Here is a 17,194-nt window from a genome sequence, read left to right as displayed (position 1 = left end):
AGAGAATTCTAATACCATGTATATGGTTATGTCATTTTTGTTGTATCATATAGGCCTACCAAGTTTCTAGTTTCTTAACTTTTTAAAAGCAGATTACATTTTTACTCTTCTAAAAAAAACCGAACTTGACTTATGGCTATGCAAAGGACAACCAACAGTTTTAAATCTCGTTAATATAATGATGAACCAAACACTGCTCTGAGTTCTGCAAGTGTTTCTAAGAATGATTTCCTCATCTCTAAAAAATACTGCTGCTAAAGAGTCTGTGATAAAAATGTGGGCATATCTTCCTAACATGTGACAGTTATTAGGCCATCCCCTCCTATCTTAACATGGAGTGTCTTGTAGAATTACATTAGTAGTAATCAGTCCTATGAAGACTTGTACAACATTCAGTTCAATTTCAGTGCTCACTTGGTCTAGCATTGTGAAGGCTGTTGGACTTTGGAGATCTGAATTCTACACTGAGCTCTGCTACTAGCCTGTTGATTGAACATGGCCCTCCTCCGCTCAGTTTTCTCCTCCTTTAAAAGTACTTGTCTGAAGGCTACTATGCAAATATTGGTATCAATTACTACAGTTACCCTGAAGGGTTTGGATATTTGTGTATGTTCATTTTGAGATTATTTTTATAATTTTTCTTAGTACTACTATTTACACCACTATTAAAGTACTGCACCAAGTAAGCCTACTCCGAACAGTCTGAATGTAAAACTCTGACATACTCCCTGACTTTTTCATAAACACAATATATAAAAAATAATAGTGTTACTCAGAGTGGCCAATAAACCCTACAATGCATAAACAAAGATGTTAAATTCATTCATCATGAAGTCACAATACAGTGTTTTCTAACGTATTTCAAAACAGGAACCTGCTTATATTCTCTGCTTCATGATTATCAATAGTCAGAATAAAATATTTACTCTTCCTAACCCAAATTACTATTGAGACATTTACAGCCTATGTAAAGGACAACTGCTACGAACTCCAAAGAATTACCACACCAGTTACTTTTTCTGTTTGCATGACTGCTTTCCCTTTCTTCCTTAAGAAAAAGAGGAAACTATCCCATGGAATAAATGCTTCATTTTTATTGTATTACTTGTCACAGTACTTTATTTGAAGAGACATACCTCCTCCTCATATTCAGAACCACTCTCATCTTCACTGTCTGACCTGGGAGCAACTTCATAGCTGTACAAAGTCCACGAAGATAACAAATTATGAAGAAAAAGGGATTAGGTTCAATGCATTTCCTACTCAGCTTACACATAGTAAAATGAAGGGGATGGGAGAAGGGCATGGAGAAGTCCACTAGAAATATCAAGGCAGACAGAAAATGAAGCCTACTTTTATGCTAACTACTTACCCAGGGTTCATTTCCAGCCAAGCATCCAGTTGACTAGCTTTTGGTGCTTCTGGTCCAAGAAGAACTTTCCCTGTTTCAGTGTGAGTCACTTTGACTGGAAGATCACTCATCTGACTGCTCTCATCTATGGGCTAAAAATTCAAGTAAAATTTTATCATATGGCAAATGAATTACATGCTTGTCATAAATAATAAAAAGAACAGCACCTTCAAAATTACAGATTTGAACAAGCACTGAACTTCTGTTGTAAGAAGCTACATCTTCCTACACGATTATCAAGCAAACACTAAGTCACAGTACATCTCTTTAACACAGTTTATGTGACATGCACAGAAGTATCACAGTATTTCAAAGAAACTAGTAAGAGCAGCATGGAAAAGAATGTATTGTTGGCTTCTGTGAACCAACATGTTTAATCCTGCTACTTACGCCAATGGACATCTGTAAGAAAAAAAACATACATTAACCTTATGACCTTTCTTTTATATGGAGAAACAAGGACATAACAATTTAGACAACGTTTTAAGTAAAGAAGGTCTGTTTTAAAGACTCACTGTCCTGACTTCTTCAATTAAGCTGACAAATTATCTGCATCGGAAAAAAACTTTTACTTGCTCTAACAAAACCAGATTAGCGTAATTTGTGTTATTTCTTTGCCCTGTTTTATCACACATTTTCTAATTTAAAAACTTTCAGCTTTCTGCTACTGCTTCTGTTGAAGTACTCCATGTATATATACATGCACACATGAACAAGAAAAATAATTCTAAATAGTTACTGCCAGAGCATACAACCTACCCCACTTCCATAAATACTGAAGTTACAGGAATGTTATGTGCATTTTTTGTGCAACTATATTAAAGGATTTTGCTGTAAGATTCTTTAACTACATCAGCAAAAACATCACTTCCAAGTATAAAGACCAGAAAACACAATTCTAAAGTCTTTCCATAAAAATGCAACAGAAAAATGGCATATGCTCTGCTACTGAATGAAAAATATTATTCAAAGAATGACACAGAAATATCACTCATTTCCATTCACTTCTGAGGAATAATTTTCAGTTGTCTTAAGATATCACAATACTAAAATTTGTCCCGTGTTTGAAAGGTAATTACATGTAACATTGATATTGGAGATTGTAAAACTGAGAAGCTAGGATATGTGGTATTTATAATCTCTTTTAGAAAGTAAATTATGCCTATAGGTGGACTGCAAGACAATAATTTACTTCTAAGGACCTAACAAAGCTGAGAAGGATTCTTCAGCATACTCAGTGATAGATTCAAGGTATTTTTATTTCAGTCTTCAAAGCTTTCTGAAGAGAAACAAGCTAGCATAAATGTTTATTTAGGTTTATTCCTGGTTACAAAAAGTAGCTATTCTCAGAATATTTGTTGTCTACATTTTTTAAAAAACTATAGCAATGGCACACAGAACAATCATTCGGAGTTTTAAGGGAAAAAAACCAAAACCACAACAACAAAACACTTTATAAAATTCATACCTCTCCATCAGGACCAAGACCAGATGCCATTCCTTCTGCGTTTTCTTCAGCCTTCTACAAGAAATGAAAAAGTGGAAAATATGAGGGTCAGATAACAAGTATAGCATTGATACTTTATATTATGTTAGCATTTTGGGCCATGAGTATGTTTCAGTCTACTTTTGAATAGCCTGAGATGCACATAATTTAAGTTGTGGCTGGATGCAGACAGAGACAGGCACAGAGTTACTACCACACACAAACCATTACTAGTATGAATAGCACACCTACAACACCTCTAGTTGCTGTAGTAAGTTTGATTCTAAGAACTGGATGGCCGACACAAGTTCTGGCCCAGACCTAGACACTTACAAAATGTGCTAATACAAAAACAATTAGTAATTAATTTCCACATGATCTACTGCTGATTTCCTGTAAAGTGCTTTAATCTTGTTTTCAGAGGTGTCACTAGGCAACACAGCTTGTGCATTTGCACAAACATTTATTTTGGGTATGTTCACATTTTTTGTCTGACAACTAACTAGGAGTGTTATTTTGGGAGCTCTTTGTACTGTATCCCAATCAAGTCTAGACCACAATTACTCAAATTACAATCAAAGAGAACCCTGAAATTCATGGCTGGAATAAGTCAGATGTTGCTTCTTTTTCTTCCCAGGCACCACTCTGGAGGTACAAGCAGCATCTTCATCAAAACCTGTCTTCGTTTATTCTACTTAAAGAGTATCAGTATATTATGAGAAAATGGAAGATACATTTTACTTCTAAATTAGAACTTTCCTACGTAACTCTCACAATGAGCAAGAAGGGGCAGAATACAGCTTCTATTCCTGTCACAGTGCTGGGTTTGTAGTTATACCACATTACCAAATGTAAACAAATCAGATTAACAAGAAGAACAGATCTCTTAAATTGTGTTTTATAGATAAACAACTTCCAAGTATGTGTGTGATAAATTCAGATAATCCTTTTGTTTTCTTTTAAAGAAGTACACTTAAGGAATATCTGTTTGACATCAAGCCCTGAACCTTTGTGTTTGCCATCAAAATCCATTTTCCAAGGCATGAACTTTTTTTAAATGAACATGTGGAGGTAAACACAGGTCAGTTCTGCATTTCAAAAAAGTTTATCCTTACTTCTAACATAAGCTTCATACTTCAAGACAAAGGCCTAATCATCTTTAGTAACTACCCTTTCACTACTGGAAAAACAAGATAATCTAAAATGTCATTCTCATCAGAGTAAAGGGTTCATTTGAATATTATATAATGGAAGTCTGACAAAGACAAGTACTTCTTCACCATCTACTTCCTCATTCCCATTTATAAGAGCAAATACCACTAACTCTATGCATTTCTCATTTCTGTAAGTACAAAACATTTTTAACTACAGGTGCTGGTATACTACATTGTGTTTTACATGGATACTAAGCATAAAGAGCTAATTATTAAAAGTGTATGACTGCAAAAGAAGGCACAGTGCCCACCAACTTCAGTGCTGCAGCCATGCAACAATGAATTTATGGAACTATAAATTAAAACAGAGGGTATTATTTGTGTGCACTCCCTTTCACAGAAGAGAAAATGCTTTATGGAAAAAAATAAATTACAAACAAAAAGCTGAGATGAGATTTTTTTTCCTGTTAATTGGCCTTTAGGTTTCAGGCTGTGATATTTATATGTGCTTTTTATGGATTGTATCTCCTTTCTGCTTCAATGACAGAATATTACATCTGTACAGATGGGGCCAGAAAAGACTTTGCTCCTCATACATACTTCAGCTAAACTTACATAAAAATAGAACCGTATCACAGATGTGGATTGTTGAAGAAATTCTTTTTCTTCAGAGCAATGAATTTACTCCACACACTATGTCATCAAGAATGACCTCTATCTGGAATTCTGCATGTTAAATCAGGTCTTTTCTCAGTGGTAATATGGGTCAAAACCAGTCTTTGTAGGGAGAGTATTGCTCCTATGTTAAGAACACATTCTGAACATAAAGTTCAGAAGTTTTGGAGAGACATAGAAGAAAATATTGAGAAAACTTCAGGCCATTAAATCATAGAATCATAGGATCAACCAGGTTGGAAAAGACCTTCAAGATCATCCATTCCAACCTATCACCCAGCCCTATCCAATCAACTAGACCATGGCACTAAGTGCCTCATCCAGTTTTTTCTTGAACACCTTCAGGGAGGTGTTCAGTCTCCAATATTATAATTTGTTTATATGCTGATATTTTGAGTGTTGCATGTAAAGCATGTAAATATTATTAGCAGCAAACCCAGCATGGAAATGGATTATAGAAATTCTCTTATCCATTCTGCAAAGAGAGGTACAGTACTCAAAGGTCACAAAATGATAAATCATTACTTAATGATTATTTCACACACATTTTTTTTCTAAATAGCACTGTTGAGTTTCCAAAAGTCTCTCTCACAGAGTAAAACTTTACATACAAAAAAAAGGTAATTTTGAAAAGCTTCAAATAATTGTTAAGCATGCACAATAAATAATATTAATGCCTATTTACTATAATATGCCTGTCCAAGCTCTCTCTTTCTAGCCATTTCCAATGGTCCTACAAAACATACCAAGCCAAGTTTAGTTACCATGTGAACTACGCTAACCAGATTTTTTCCCATCTTCTTCATATAATGTATTTTGGATGCACTGGATCTTTTTTTTTTAGTGCTTTAATTTACATGCCTGGACCAATTCTGCCTGCAGAAAATCCCCATTTTATAGTCCTGCCTCATTCTCACTTCTCTGGAATTAATGACAGCAAATTTCTTACCTACCTCAGTGAGAGAGATGAGTTCTCTCTCTTAGGAATTTACCATTACAGATGACTTCATATACATGTGCATGACAATTACCAATGTTAAAAATGGATTTGAAGACGAGCCTAAAAGTACCAGTTGTAACTACTTGCCTTCTTCCTCCTCCTTCTCTTCTTCTTCTCTTTGGCCGCTTGTGCCTGTTTATGCTCCCAAACCAGGTTGGTCAAGTTAGCCACATACTCATCTGTCTGCTGCAACAGGTAGGCCAGGCGCCTATCTTTCTTCTGGTCGATCAGCTTACGGTAGCCTTCTTCATCTTCAGCCTAGCAATAAGAAGTAGACATCGGCCATGGTAAAAATGCTTCCAAAGAAACACCAACCAACTTGTGTGCCATTTGTCACAGCCTAGGATGTTATTTGCTTGCTGGACTGCAAATGTACATTTTTAGGTCATGTCCACATTTTCACCCACCAATATCCCCCAGTTCTCTTCTGCCAGGTTGTGGAGGTCCATAGGAAGGAATTGGAGGCACTGAAATGTGGACATGAAACTGAGATACCAGTCAGTATGCTCACAGGACCTGAACAGGCAGAGAGGTTATACCACTTCAGACCCCTAAGGGGTTTTCCAAATATGACTGAAAAATGCCCTGAGTCACCTGCTTTGAAATTCATGTTGACATTGGCTTGGGAAGGCACCTGGACTACAGACTGAATACACTGCTAATGTAATTTCACTAAGGTAATGCCTTTTGACATTCAAGCTTTTCTTATTAGCATTTTTTGGAACCATACCAATGCCATTCCTGCATGATATCTACTAGTACTAATGAGCTGTGACACAATCACCACTTTTAATTGTAGTCAGTGAAGGACAATCCATGAAATTAATCCAACATTCCTGAAAAGATGTGTGAAGTTTTAGACAGAGCACGTTTCTGTAGACTGCACTAAGTGTCTGAGAAGAAAAACTGTTTGTATAAACCCGTAGTACATATCTGCAAGTTCAGAATATATCGCACCCAGACAACAAGTGAACAAGCAAAATATCCCCACTAACATCACACAGAGTTTACTTTTGCAGAAGGATTTTACTGAGCAGTAGAGGCCAAGACTTCTGAGTGCAAGGCCCCAAACAGAAAATGCCTATGAAGTGCTGTGTCTACAGTAAGAGCTTAACTACAGCATTGTTAAGGAGTCTTAGGAGAAAGCAGCACTGAAATCCAGGAAGTACTCGGATAATATGCCATTTCTGGAAATTCAAATCTAATTCATATCTTTCAGCAGCAGACATCTTTTATTTTTTATAATACTAGATTGACTGATGAAGCTTAATGCCATGATGTAAAAAAAACACTTCTAAAATAGCAAGATTAACTTTTTTTTAAATCAACTCTTTTTTCTCTAATAATTGACATTTTATATGATTGGTTATACAGGCTGCTAGACATTAATCAAAAAAGACCTCCATAAATGCTGATTACTATGTAAATTTAATAAATGTTCTGGGGCCTAAACATTTGCTATTTTCCTAACTTATATTTTACACATCCTTGGGTCAAAAAAACATGGGGACATGGCACTTTGGGACACAGTTTAATGGGTGGTGTCAACAATTGGACTCAACACTCTTAGAGGTCTTTTCCAACTGAAATAATTCCAGAATGATTCTATGATTTTATTTCTAAGTTTTTAACGTTTTAGTATTTAATCATTTCTGCCTTTAACTTCGTGATTTTAAACTCAGAGCGTTCAGTCTTTACTCATTGTGGGAACAGGCTCTGGGCAGGGACTGTATCTGTATCTGCACTTAGATATTCATCTTTTACCAGCATGTTTTAAAATGGGCACATTAATCCCCATTCAGTTCTACGTTGGTAAAATGTTGATAAAGTGTTAGGAAAAATAAATTCCAGCTAAAATCACTACTTCTGTTCCTCTGCTCCTTACCATTAGTCTCCTCATTCTTTCCTTCTCAATTCTTTCTGTTTCTTTTTTCTGCTCACGTTCAGTGTTGGCATGCCAAGTCGCTACAGCCTTAGAAAGTTTCTGAATCTTCCCAGCAACTGAGCGGTGGTACTCCTTAAAATCCTTAGCATGCTGCAGTATGCTGTTCAGGTATTCCTAGAAAGAGAAACAAGTTAGTATGGACGACTGGGACAAAGCACAGGATTTGAAATCAGGTTTACAGAAGTTCTAATTTTATTATTTTCCAATTGCTCATCACATCATTTGGAATGATTTTAACCTTGGAAATTCCAAAGGTACATAAAATATGGAATAGAGAAGACCCATAGAGCAAAGCAAGGGGCATTTCTGCCACAGGGAAAACAGCTAGTTAAAATACCTGATGTTTCTGCCTACGCTTCCTCTCCTGTTCTATTTTCTGCTGCTTTTCAAGTTTTTCTGTCATGCGGGCTTCCCTCAAAGTCTGACGCTTGCTTCGTTTGTAGGCTTTGGAGTTCAGTGCTGTCTCCAATGTTGTGTCACGACGCATACAAGCCACTACCTCTTGTCTTAGCTAACAGTAGAGAAAAAGAAACATTAAAAAATTATAATTTTTAATACATGAAGGAACAGCTTTAAACACTGGCATTGCTGAATAAAACAGTATTGGCCCAGATGTTCCCACCTCCTCTTTCTGTTCCATTACAGTTCTGAAAAGATCCAGAATTTATATAGTTGCAGCAGCTATGTCTGTTTCCCTAAACAAATCTTAGGTCTCCAAAGAATATCCAGAAGTGTTCATTACTCTTAATCATAATTGCTCCCTTTTACACAAGATGATGCAAACGACTGTAGTGCTGTAATGAAAGGGGCTGTTCAACATGTTACACCATCAATATAAAACATGAGTGTACAACATGTATGCATACTTTCTAAAGCTGGACCTAAATGTAGCTGACAACTCAATTTCACTGCCAGGTGTACAGGGGAGAGCAGGAACAGGTAAATGTTAAGGGCTTGGAACAGTATTGTCACAGTTCCAGCAGTACAACAGGGAGAGCCTGCTTTTCATTTAATCTCTGATGAAACATTAAAAAGGAGTGCCCAGGGTAGAGTGAAGGAAGACTTGGATGCAGCAGAACTACTGCCAAGGCTTCTGTCAGGAAGTGCTTTTGCTTGACCTGCCAGATGGTATGTTTGTTCCTCCAAACTAGCTGCAAAAGCCAATGGCAAGAGGCCCATAAGAGTCTGGCAGTATGATTCCTTTTCTGAAATTCATTCACTAATGCATGCACTCAACATCCATCTTAGGTATGACCACACTACAGTGTAATTTCAAAGTCTGTGAGACACAGTGGAAATATTGAAACCAGATCACAGAGAAACAAACACAACTCTTCCTAAAACAATAGGACTCGTGGCAAGTATGTCCAGAGAGAAGCACCTACTGGGATTTGTGTTGAAAATAAACTTACAGACTGTCCAGTTCTTGTTTTGTCTATGTTTCAATGCCATACCATTATGAAAGACACATTATCTATGGTTACATTTTTAGGCTGGGAGGTAAAGCAGGAAGCAAAAAGAACACTAGCACATTTTTATACAAAAACAAAATTAAGCTAATCATTTCTCTGGTTTGCTTACTGGCCAAGTTTACTCTCTTGCAAACTCTCCTGCTTAGGTTAAGTGTTGCTGCAGTATCTCTTGTAGGGTTACTTTTTGCAACATGAACACACTCGTCTGTCACCTCTGTAAGATTTTTCCTGAAGAAAAAGGCATTACCTGGCGCTGGAAATTCAGTAATCTAAGTGCCTTCAACTCCACTGTAGCTTTGGTTCGTAGGTCAGGGGGCAGAGAGCCAGGCAAGTTCTCCAGTTCCTGAATTCTGTGAGCAATTCGAGCCTGAAGTCTAAGTAAAGAGAAAATCACACAAGAAATCAGGAGAAATCTGTGAGTCACATTATACAGTAAAAATGGGCAATTTATCTCAGGCATTTATTTGGCTTTTACTAATTTTCTCTGAACAGAATTTTGCAGAGATGACATAAGGTAATCTTTTCCACTTCGCAAATAAATTTCGGGTAATGAAAATAGCCCTTAGCCCTTCTTTAGACTAGAAGTACATGTGTGAAAAGATACTTGGTAATTTTATCTTACTCATGCTGTGCAGGATTCTGTTTTCAAACTTCTTTAGTGGGTACTGGTTTACGCATAATGTGTTCAACGATGACACTGAGAGAACTTTCCTTAACACCTGTAATTCTACTTGCTTACCAAGTAACAAAAAAGTTCATTAGTAAAGTATTCATAAGTTATCTACCTCTAATACCATAAATCAGATTCTTTTTCACTCTTTACAAGTTCTTTTGCATTAATTTGCAAATTCAGCAGAGAGAGAACAGATAAGCCACACGAACTTTTTTTTTCTATTTTTAACATGAAAAATAAAGATCAAAAGAGATGACTCTTATAAAGATTTTTGTGTTTTCATTTACAAGTACTTCTATGAACTGCAAATGTGGTCAAAACATGAAACAGCAGAACCCCCAAATTTTAGTTATGTAGAAGTTAAGTATATAAGATCCGCTGAATCAATGCCCTTAATTTTACATATGCTTTAGGAAAAACAGCAACAACAACCTCTACCCCCACCAAAAATACCCCAACAACCAACCAAAATACCAAAACAAACTAAACAACAACAATAAAAAACAAACAAACAAACAAACCCCACAAAAACAGAAAAACCACACCACAACCACCACCACCACCAAAAAAAAACAACAACAACAAAAAAAAACCCAAACAAAATACCAAACAAACAAAAAGAACCCTGCTCCCAAGCACCTTAATCAAAAGTGATTTGGGCTCTGGAAGTACCATGAAAGAATTACGAAAACACTTTCTACAGGACTTCTCTGCATACAGTGACTGTTTTCCTGCTCCTTCACCTCCTCATCACTCCACATAATTAGTACAGTGACATAAATTCCTATGCTCTTTACATGTTGTTCCCACAACTGGAAAGTAGATGACTTAGCAGGCAAAAGGGCTGTACTGAGTATGTGAAGTCAGAACAGATCAAAGTACTATTATCTCACAAAAACTGTATGCATTACGACTTATGTGTAATCTGAAAAGCAAATGTAATCACCTGGCACCTCTAACTCAGAAACACCATGTTGCAGGTCACTCATAGTTTAATCCTAGCCAGCAAATAAGCCCTGCACAGCACCTCACTCACTCCCTCACCCCCACAGTGAGAATTGGAAGGGCAAAAGAAAGAAATTCATGCATGAATATAACAATAGTTATATTTTTTTTTTCATTGTAAGGGAGAGAAAATAATAAAGAGAAGAAAATAAACCCCAAGAAAAATAAGCAATGTAAATGAAAAGAATTGCTCACCACTAACTGAAGTATGCTTGGACGGTCTCTAAGAGCAGGCCCCTGACCAACCTTCCCCTCAGCTTTATTGCTGAGCATGATGACGCTACATGTTTTTGAATATCCCTTTGGACAGATGAAGTCAGCTGCCCTACCTGTGTCCCCTCCCACCTTTTCATGCACCCCAATCCTACTTGCTGGCAGTACAGCGTGAGAAACAGTAAAGGCCTTGATGCTGTGTAAGCAGTGCTCAACGAGAACTAAAACATCTCTGTGTTATCAACACTCTCTTCAGCATCAAACCAAAATACAGCCCTGTGCTGGCTACAATGAAGAAATCTAACTCTACTCTAGACAAAACCAGCACAGCTACTGAGTAAACCCAATCTGCAATTTTCAAGAATTCCTACTTTAATTAGATTCAGATTTCACACTTTACCACAAGGCAATATACCAACAATTTACCTTTTGGGTCTATCTATATGTCTGAAACACAAACCTTTACAGTATCTATGTGATAGTTCTGTCTTTTCATGATAATGAATAATTCATATGGTTTTTGAAGTATTTTACAGTATAATGCACTTTCATTAAAAAAACTATGTACAAAAATATCTGTATTGTAAATGTAGAGAAACCCATTTCATAGGGATTTCATTACCTTCACTGTTTTCAGTATACAGATGTTTATATTAGCTTTTTTGTACTCCTTTTTAAGAAAGTGTCACTACGTCATGTTTCTGTCTTAAAGCTGCCTACACTAAAACTAAGTTTAGCATCATCCAAAGCAGAGAAGTCGATAAACTGCTATTGCCTGACGTTACTCACACAGTTTTAAATAACCAAACAAACACCAGAAGTTCTAATCATTCTGGTAAGCACAGTAAAAACTAATTCCAGCAGCATTTGGATCACTATCTATGTGCTAACACGAAAAAATTAAACCCTCCTGCTGCAGAATCCCCATTAAGCTTTCACATGACTTAATGTGACAAGAAAATTATTTAGAACCTGTATCTGCAAACTGCTTCTCCACATTAGTAAATGCAACACCATTTTCTGTCACTCCTCACTTTCCTCCATTTATGCATGCTAAGACATAATAGTTTGCTTCAAATAGGGCAGTGGAGTAGGGATGAAAAAGACAAGAAAGAGTGACAATTTGAGGTTAACTGATGTGGAAAAGTTTACATTATCCTGGCCACATGATTCCTGGTTCAGGTTAGTGCCACAAATCTTCACTCAGCAACCACGAAACCCTACAATGATGTATTGCACAAGCTTTATGAAGAAGAGGTTAGAACACAGAGACTGCTCCTGATGAAACAGCTATGGCCATACAGTCTTAAGGTAAAATGGGTAAGATTGACAGAATGATCATAGCAACATGTTATTAAACTACTAAGGCATTATCTTAGGCAAAAAGTAGAAGCTTTTCTGGGATCAAGGCCTGGATTCTGGATGAGGCATGAAATCCTAAAATCTTCACTGTATTACCTTTATAAAGCAAAAGTCCTTAAAGCAGTCTACAGTGAGATTACCATTCATTTTATCTATCTTCTCCTTCAAACTCATTGTAACAGGAACTGATGCATCATCAGTCCAAAGCAAGCATACACTCTAAACACAATTTCTTTCTGATAATGATCAGAAATGCATTTTAGATCAGGATCCCTGTGTCTAGGTAGATTATGAAGGTCAACTGTTTAAGAGACTTGTTGATAGGAAGAGGGAAGAAGTCTAAAAAATAAGTCACTCTACTTGATCTTTTTTTTATCCCATCCTGCCTGTGATGTCCTTAATATTCTACTTGTCAATAGTCCAGAGAAGTCCATCATCACCAGCAAGATTTGGGTTTGCTGTGACCACTAACTCAAAAGCCTTTTGACCTCCACTGTTCTAACTTCTGTTTTAATTCTGAAAACTTTCTGCATTGAACCAGTTTTTCTGTAGACTACAAGTATTTTGATTTCCTAAGTTTCAGTGTATAGCATCCAAGTAACATTAACCAAGCAGAGTCCTTGAGCATGTTTTAAAGTAACTTACCTGCTTTGCAGTGATACTGCCAGGATGCTATACCAGCTGATAACTAGGAGTAGAATTAAAAGATTGTTTGGTTTTATGTTGGTGACACCAAGCTGAGTGGTGCTGTCAGTACACCAGAGGGATGGGATGTCATCTGGAGGGACCCAGACAAGCTGGAGATGTAGGCCCAGGTGAACCTCATGAGTTTCAACAAGAGCCATGTGCAGGGTTCGACACCTGGGCCAGAACAATCTCACTATCAGGACAGATTGGGGGATGAGGTGATAGAAAGCAGCACTGCGGAAAAGAAATTGGGAGAGATGATGGAAGAGAAGCTGGACATGAGCAGACTGGGTTTACAAGCCCAGAAAGCCAATGGCATCCTGGGTTCCATCAAAAGATGCACTGCCAACACATCCAGCGAGGAGATTCTGCCACTTCGTTCTGCTCTGGTGAGACCTCACCTAGAATACTGCATCCAGGTCTGAAGCCCTCAATACAGAAAGCATATGGAACTGATGGGAGGGGGTCCAGAGTAGGGCCACAAAAATTATCAGAGGTTTGGAGCACCTCTGATACAAAGATAGGCTGAGGGAGATGGCATTGTTCAGGCTGGAGAAGAGAAGGCTCTGGGGAGACCTTATTGTGGCCTTCCACTATCTGAAGGGGTCCTACAAGAAGGATGGAGAATGATTGTTTACAAAAAGGACTGTAGTGATAGCACAAGAGGCACTGGCTTCAAAGTAGAGAAAAGCAGATCTAGATTGGAAGTTAGGAACAGGTTCTTCACCATGAGAGTAGTAGAACACTGAAACAGGTTGCCCAGGAAAGTTGGGCCCCATCCCTGGAGATATTCAGGGATGAGGCTCAACAGGCTTCTAGGTAACCTGGTCTAATTGAGGATGCCCCTGCTGACTGCAGATGGTGTTGGACTGGATCACCTTCAGAGGTTTCTTCCAACCCAGGCGATCCCATGATTCTATGTTCCTGTACTTCTTTTTGACACAGTACCTCTCTGGAAACTCAGTTTATGCTACTACCACTACAGCAGCTGACTACAAAGAGTTTCAGTTGAGAAACTGAAAACCACCTCTCTGCATATGCATTTAAATCTTATTCTTTTTCACCTGTATTCACGTTCTTGGAGTATTTCAACAGGATCCAATCCTTGTGGCTTCTGGATAGGGCTGATGCGATTCTGCTTTTGCTGAAGCTGAACAACAGGTGAAGGTTGCCCAGGTGGTGGCTGTGGTAGAGAAGGTCCAGGTATAGCAGCAGCGGGCTGGGCAGCAGCAGGGGCAGGAGAAGGCCTCCCACTAGGGGGTGGTGCAGGAAGCTTTTGCTGCGCATTGGAGACACTCAGATCTGGGGCTTGACCTGAACAATAAGAAGTACTTATCCATAACGTGAAATATGGAATCCAGGAAGAAAATCAAGACAGTTTTCAAAAAAGAATATGAAGCTAAAGTAAACATTCAAAATCACCCAGAAAGGCACACTGAGATAGATTGCACTCCATAGTAAAAAAAAAAGCAAACAAAAAAACCCAAAAACTACAACACAAGTGTACCATACCTGGTGAGAAGTGGTCCAAAGGAAAAAAAAACAAACGTTTTTGGAACTTTATGATGAAAGCTGTTTCTGTTCTCATTCTTGCCAGCTTGCCAGCTTTAATTCTACTGTCAGAATAAGTCAAACGGCTGTAGAGCCAACGTGCTTCTTACTCACTATGCTTACACAACTTAGAAAAAGGCACCTATAATCACAACTTGACAAAAAGCATGAACAGGTCTACTTTTAGAGCTCTAACAGAACTAAACTGCCATATAAAAATTTCTACAACTCTACTCAGAAGTACCTATCATATAGAAATAGCTTTGGTTTGTTATGATCCATTAATTGCATCTTTTTTGTATGTATACATAATTGTATCTATTTCAAATACCAAGAATATGATTATTACTTTATATTTCAGTGTTCTTAATCAGCTTGAAAAATAACACCTGAATAACGTAAGAATAGCACCTGTCAATTAGAGGCACTATGGGTCAGAGATTTCTGTATGCCACCTGTGGACTCAGATGTCCAAAAACTGTCACTAGCCACAGACATTGCACTAATAAAGGTATTGCTTAATTGTCTGAAGAGTCAGAGTATTTTAATGTCTGGGAAAAAAGAGCTAGAAAGTGTTTCTGCAAACCAGTAATCAACCTTAAATGAAACCAAGCATCCTGAAATCCTGATAGAAAGATTTCTTCCGGGATCACCATTTCTCATTCACATAATCTGCACCATGCTCCAGAAAAGGAACCTGAGCACCATTTGTAAAGTTTGCATTTAACAACACTGCGTTTCAGCTATAAAAAATAAGGGGAAAAAAAAAGCCCACCAAAAGCCTCTGTGCACTCTCAGTTTTCAGATAAACATGCAAACTGAATTGCAAAACAAGCCTTACCACAAACAAATGTTTAATGAATGAAAAATACATTGAGAAATAAGAACAACCTTTAAAAATGTGTAAAATATAACATCTATATACAATAAAGACAGACATTTTTCTTATTAAGAAAACAGTAATGAAAAAGGCAAACAGCAAGCAGCTTGTATTTAGAGAGAACAGACATATTTTTATGATATACTGGATTATTTATGAAAAACTATCCATCTAACAGTTCTGTATACCTGCCAGCAATGTTTTAGTAGCAGCATTTAAACAAGGCACCGTGCCTGGCAAACTCATACAACCCCTCAAGAAACACTTTTCCTCCATTTTATTATCCTACTCAAACTAAGTATTCCTTGAGACTATTCCAAGAAAAGCAATTCTACATCTAATTATATCTGATTTTCATTCTACATTGCCCTAAGTAGGTGACTAATGATAGAATTTTTTATGACATCAGCTGTTAAAAGAGTCATCACTGTCCCCAGATTTCCCCAGAAGCAATATTATAGCATAATATTTCTACTATATGAGAAGCCTGTGTTAGTCACAATCCTGCAATACTGTATCTGGTTTTAAATCTCTAAAAAAAAAAACCCACCAAAATTTCCAACAATGTATTACTAAACATTTCCATTTCTTTTCAGTACAACGCTTCTTCCACTCTCTTTTCAAACAGTAAAATTGGCTTTGGTTCAAAACTTGATCATCATACAGGGGATAAAATGTTAGGCTGTTCATTAGACCTCAAAGACTGAACTTTCAAAGTAATTCACTAAAAGACAAGCTTGTTGCAACTAAACATGCTAAGAATATAACTCATGAAGCTGATTTTATGAGTATCATTCAAGCAGCTTAAGTATTTTATTCTAATTGTAAAAAAGTGCTTCATGTTCAGGCTACCAACTGCAGTAATTTCATGTAGCCAAGTCATTTATAGATGAAAAAAGTTGTTAGACTATCCTTGATTCAAATCCTAGGCACAGTAAAGGTTACACTAGCTTTCTGCATGGCTCTTTACCTTTCCTTTCTCATTTTCCCCTGAATTTTTAACCTGTATTCTGCCCACAGTATTCAACAAGAACTCTGCATTATACTAGCTATACTAGCATTATACTTTGCTATACCTTCAGTCCAAGTTTTAGTGGTAATGGCAGCTGTATGTCCAGGCATCCCCGGAGTAGGTCCTGGTCCTGGTCCACTTGCAGAACCAGTCATTGTATGTAATCCAATACCTGCAATTTGATAAAGGAAATAAACTTATTAAAATACAAACTATTACCAGTCATTCAAAAATCATTCTGATCCCTAGCATGCTTAGTATTTTTCTTCATTAAATAAGGATTTAAGTAGGTTTTATTGTAAAAAAAGTATACATAATAAAGCATATTAAAATTGTGTAGTCAAGAAAAAAAAAATCAAACTCTCACTTAGTAGCAACACCATATACACCAAAAAAGTGACTGGTGAAATTATTACCGAAAAGAAAATAATATTATTTTAACAGTCAATTTCTAATGCAAACTTAGTAATGAAGTGTTAAGAAACTTACAGGTGTAGGACATTTAACATAACACAGTTTTTAGGACCAAAACGTGCTTGCTTACTGCACTGTAACTTCTATTAGCGTTGGGGGGGGAAAAACCCAAACAAACAAACAAACACTTTCTTTTTTTTTTTTACATTTTTCAATTAGCAGAACACTATACATTGTTTGCTTTACTTTCAATA

General features: G+C 37.1%; 1 protein-coding gene across 5 annotated transcripts in view; it reads right to left on the bottom strand.

Annotated features, from left to right (window-relative positions):
• Positions 1–17,194, bottom strand: part of SMARCA2 (SWI/SNF related, matrix associated, actin dependent regulator of chromatin, subfamily a, member 2) — a 119,946-nt gene that overhangs the window by 61,805 nt on the left and 40,947 nt on the right. For all 5 annotated transcript variants that reach the window (XM_064140524.1, XM_064140527.1, XM_064140525.1 and 2 more), the window contains 9 exons: positions 16,591–16,698; positions 14,148–14,397; positions 9,391–9,517; positions 8,009–8,182; positions 7,612–7,785; positions 5,814–5,984; positions 2,880–2,933; positions 1,373–1,503; positions 1,137–1,197 (listed from right to left, as the gene is read on the bottom strand). In XM_064140524.1, the coding sequence (XP_063996594.1) occupies positions 1,137–1,197; positions 1,373–1,503; positions 2,880–2,933; positions 5,814–5,984; positions 7,612–7,785; positions 8,009–8,182; positions 9,391–9,517; positions 14,148–14,397; positions 16,591–16,698 (1,250 nt within the window). The remainder of the gene's footprint in view (positions 1–1,136; positions 1,198–1,372; positions 1,504–2,879; positions 2,934–5,813; positions 5,985–7,611; positions 7,786–8,008; positions 8,183–9,390; positions 9,518–14,147; positions 14,398–16,590; positions 16,699–17,194) is intronic.

This window comes from Pogoniulus pusillus, chromosome Z, assembly GCF_015220805.1.
Source record: "Pogoniulus pusillus isolate bPogPus1 chromosome Z, bPogPus1.pri, whole genome shotgun sequence".
Lineage (NCBI taxonomy): Eukaryota > Metazoa > Chordata > Aves > Piciformes > Lybiidae > Pogoniulus > Pogoniulus pusillus.
This window is presented reverse-complemented; position numbering and strand designations above follow the sequence as displayed.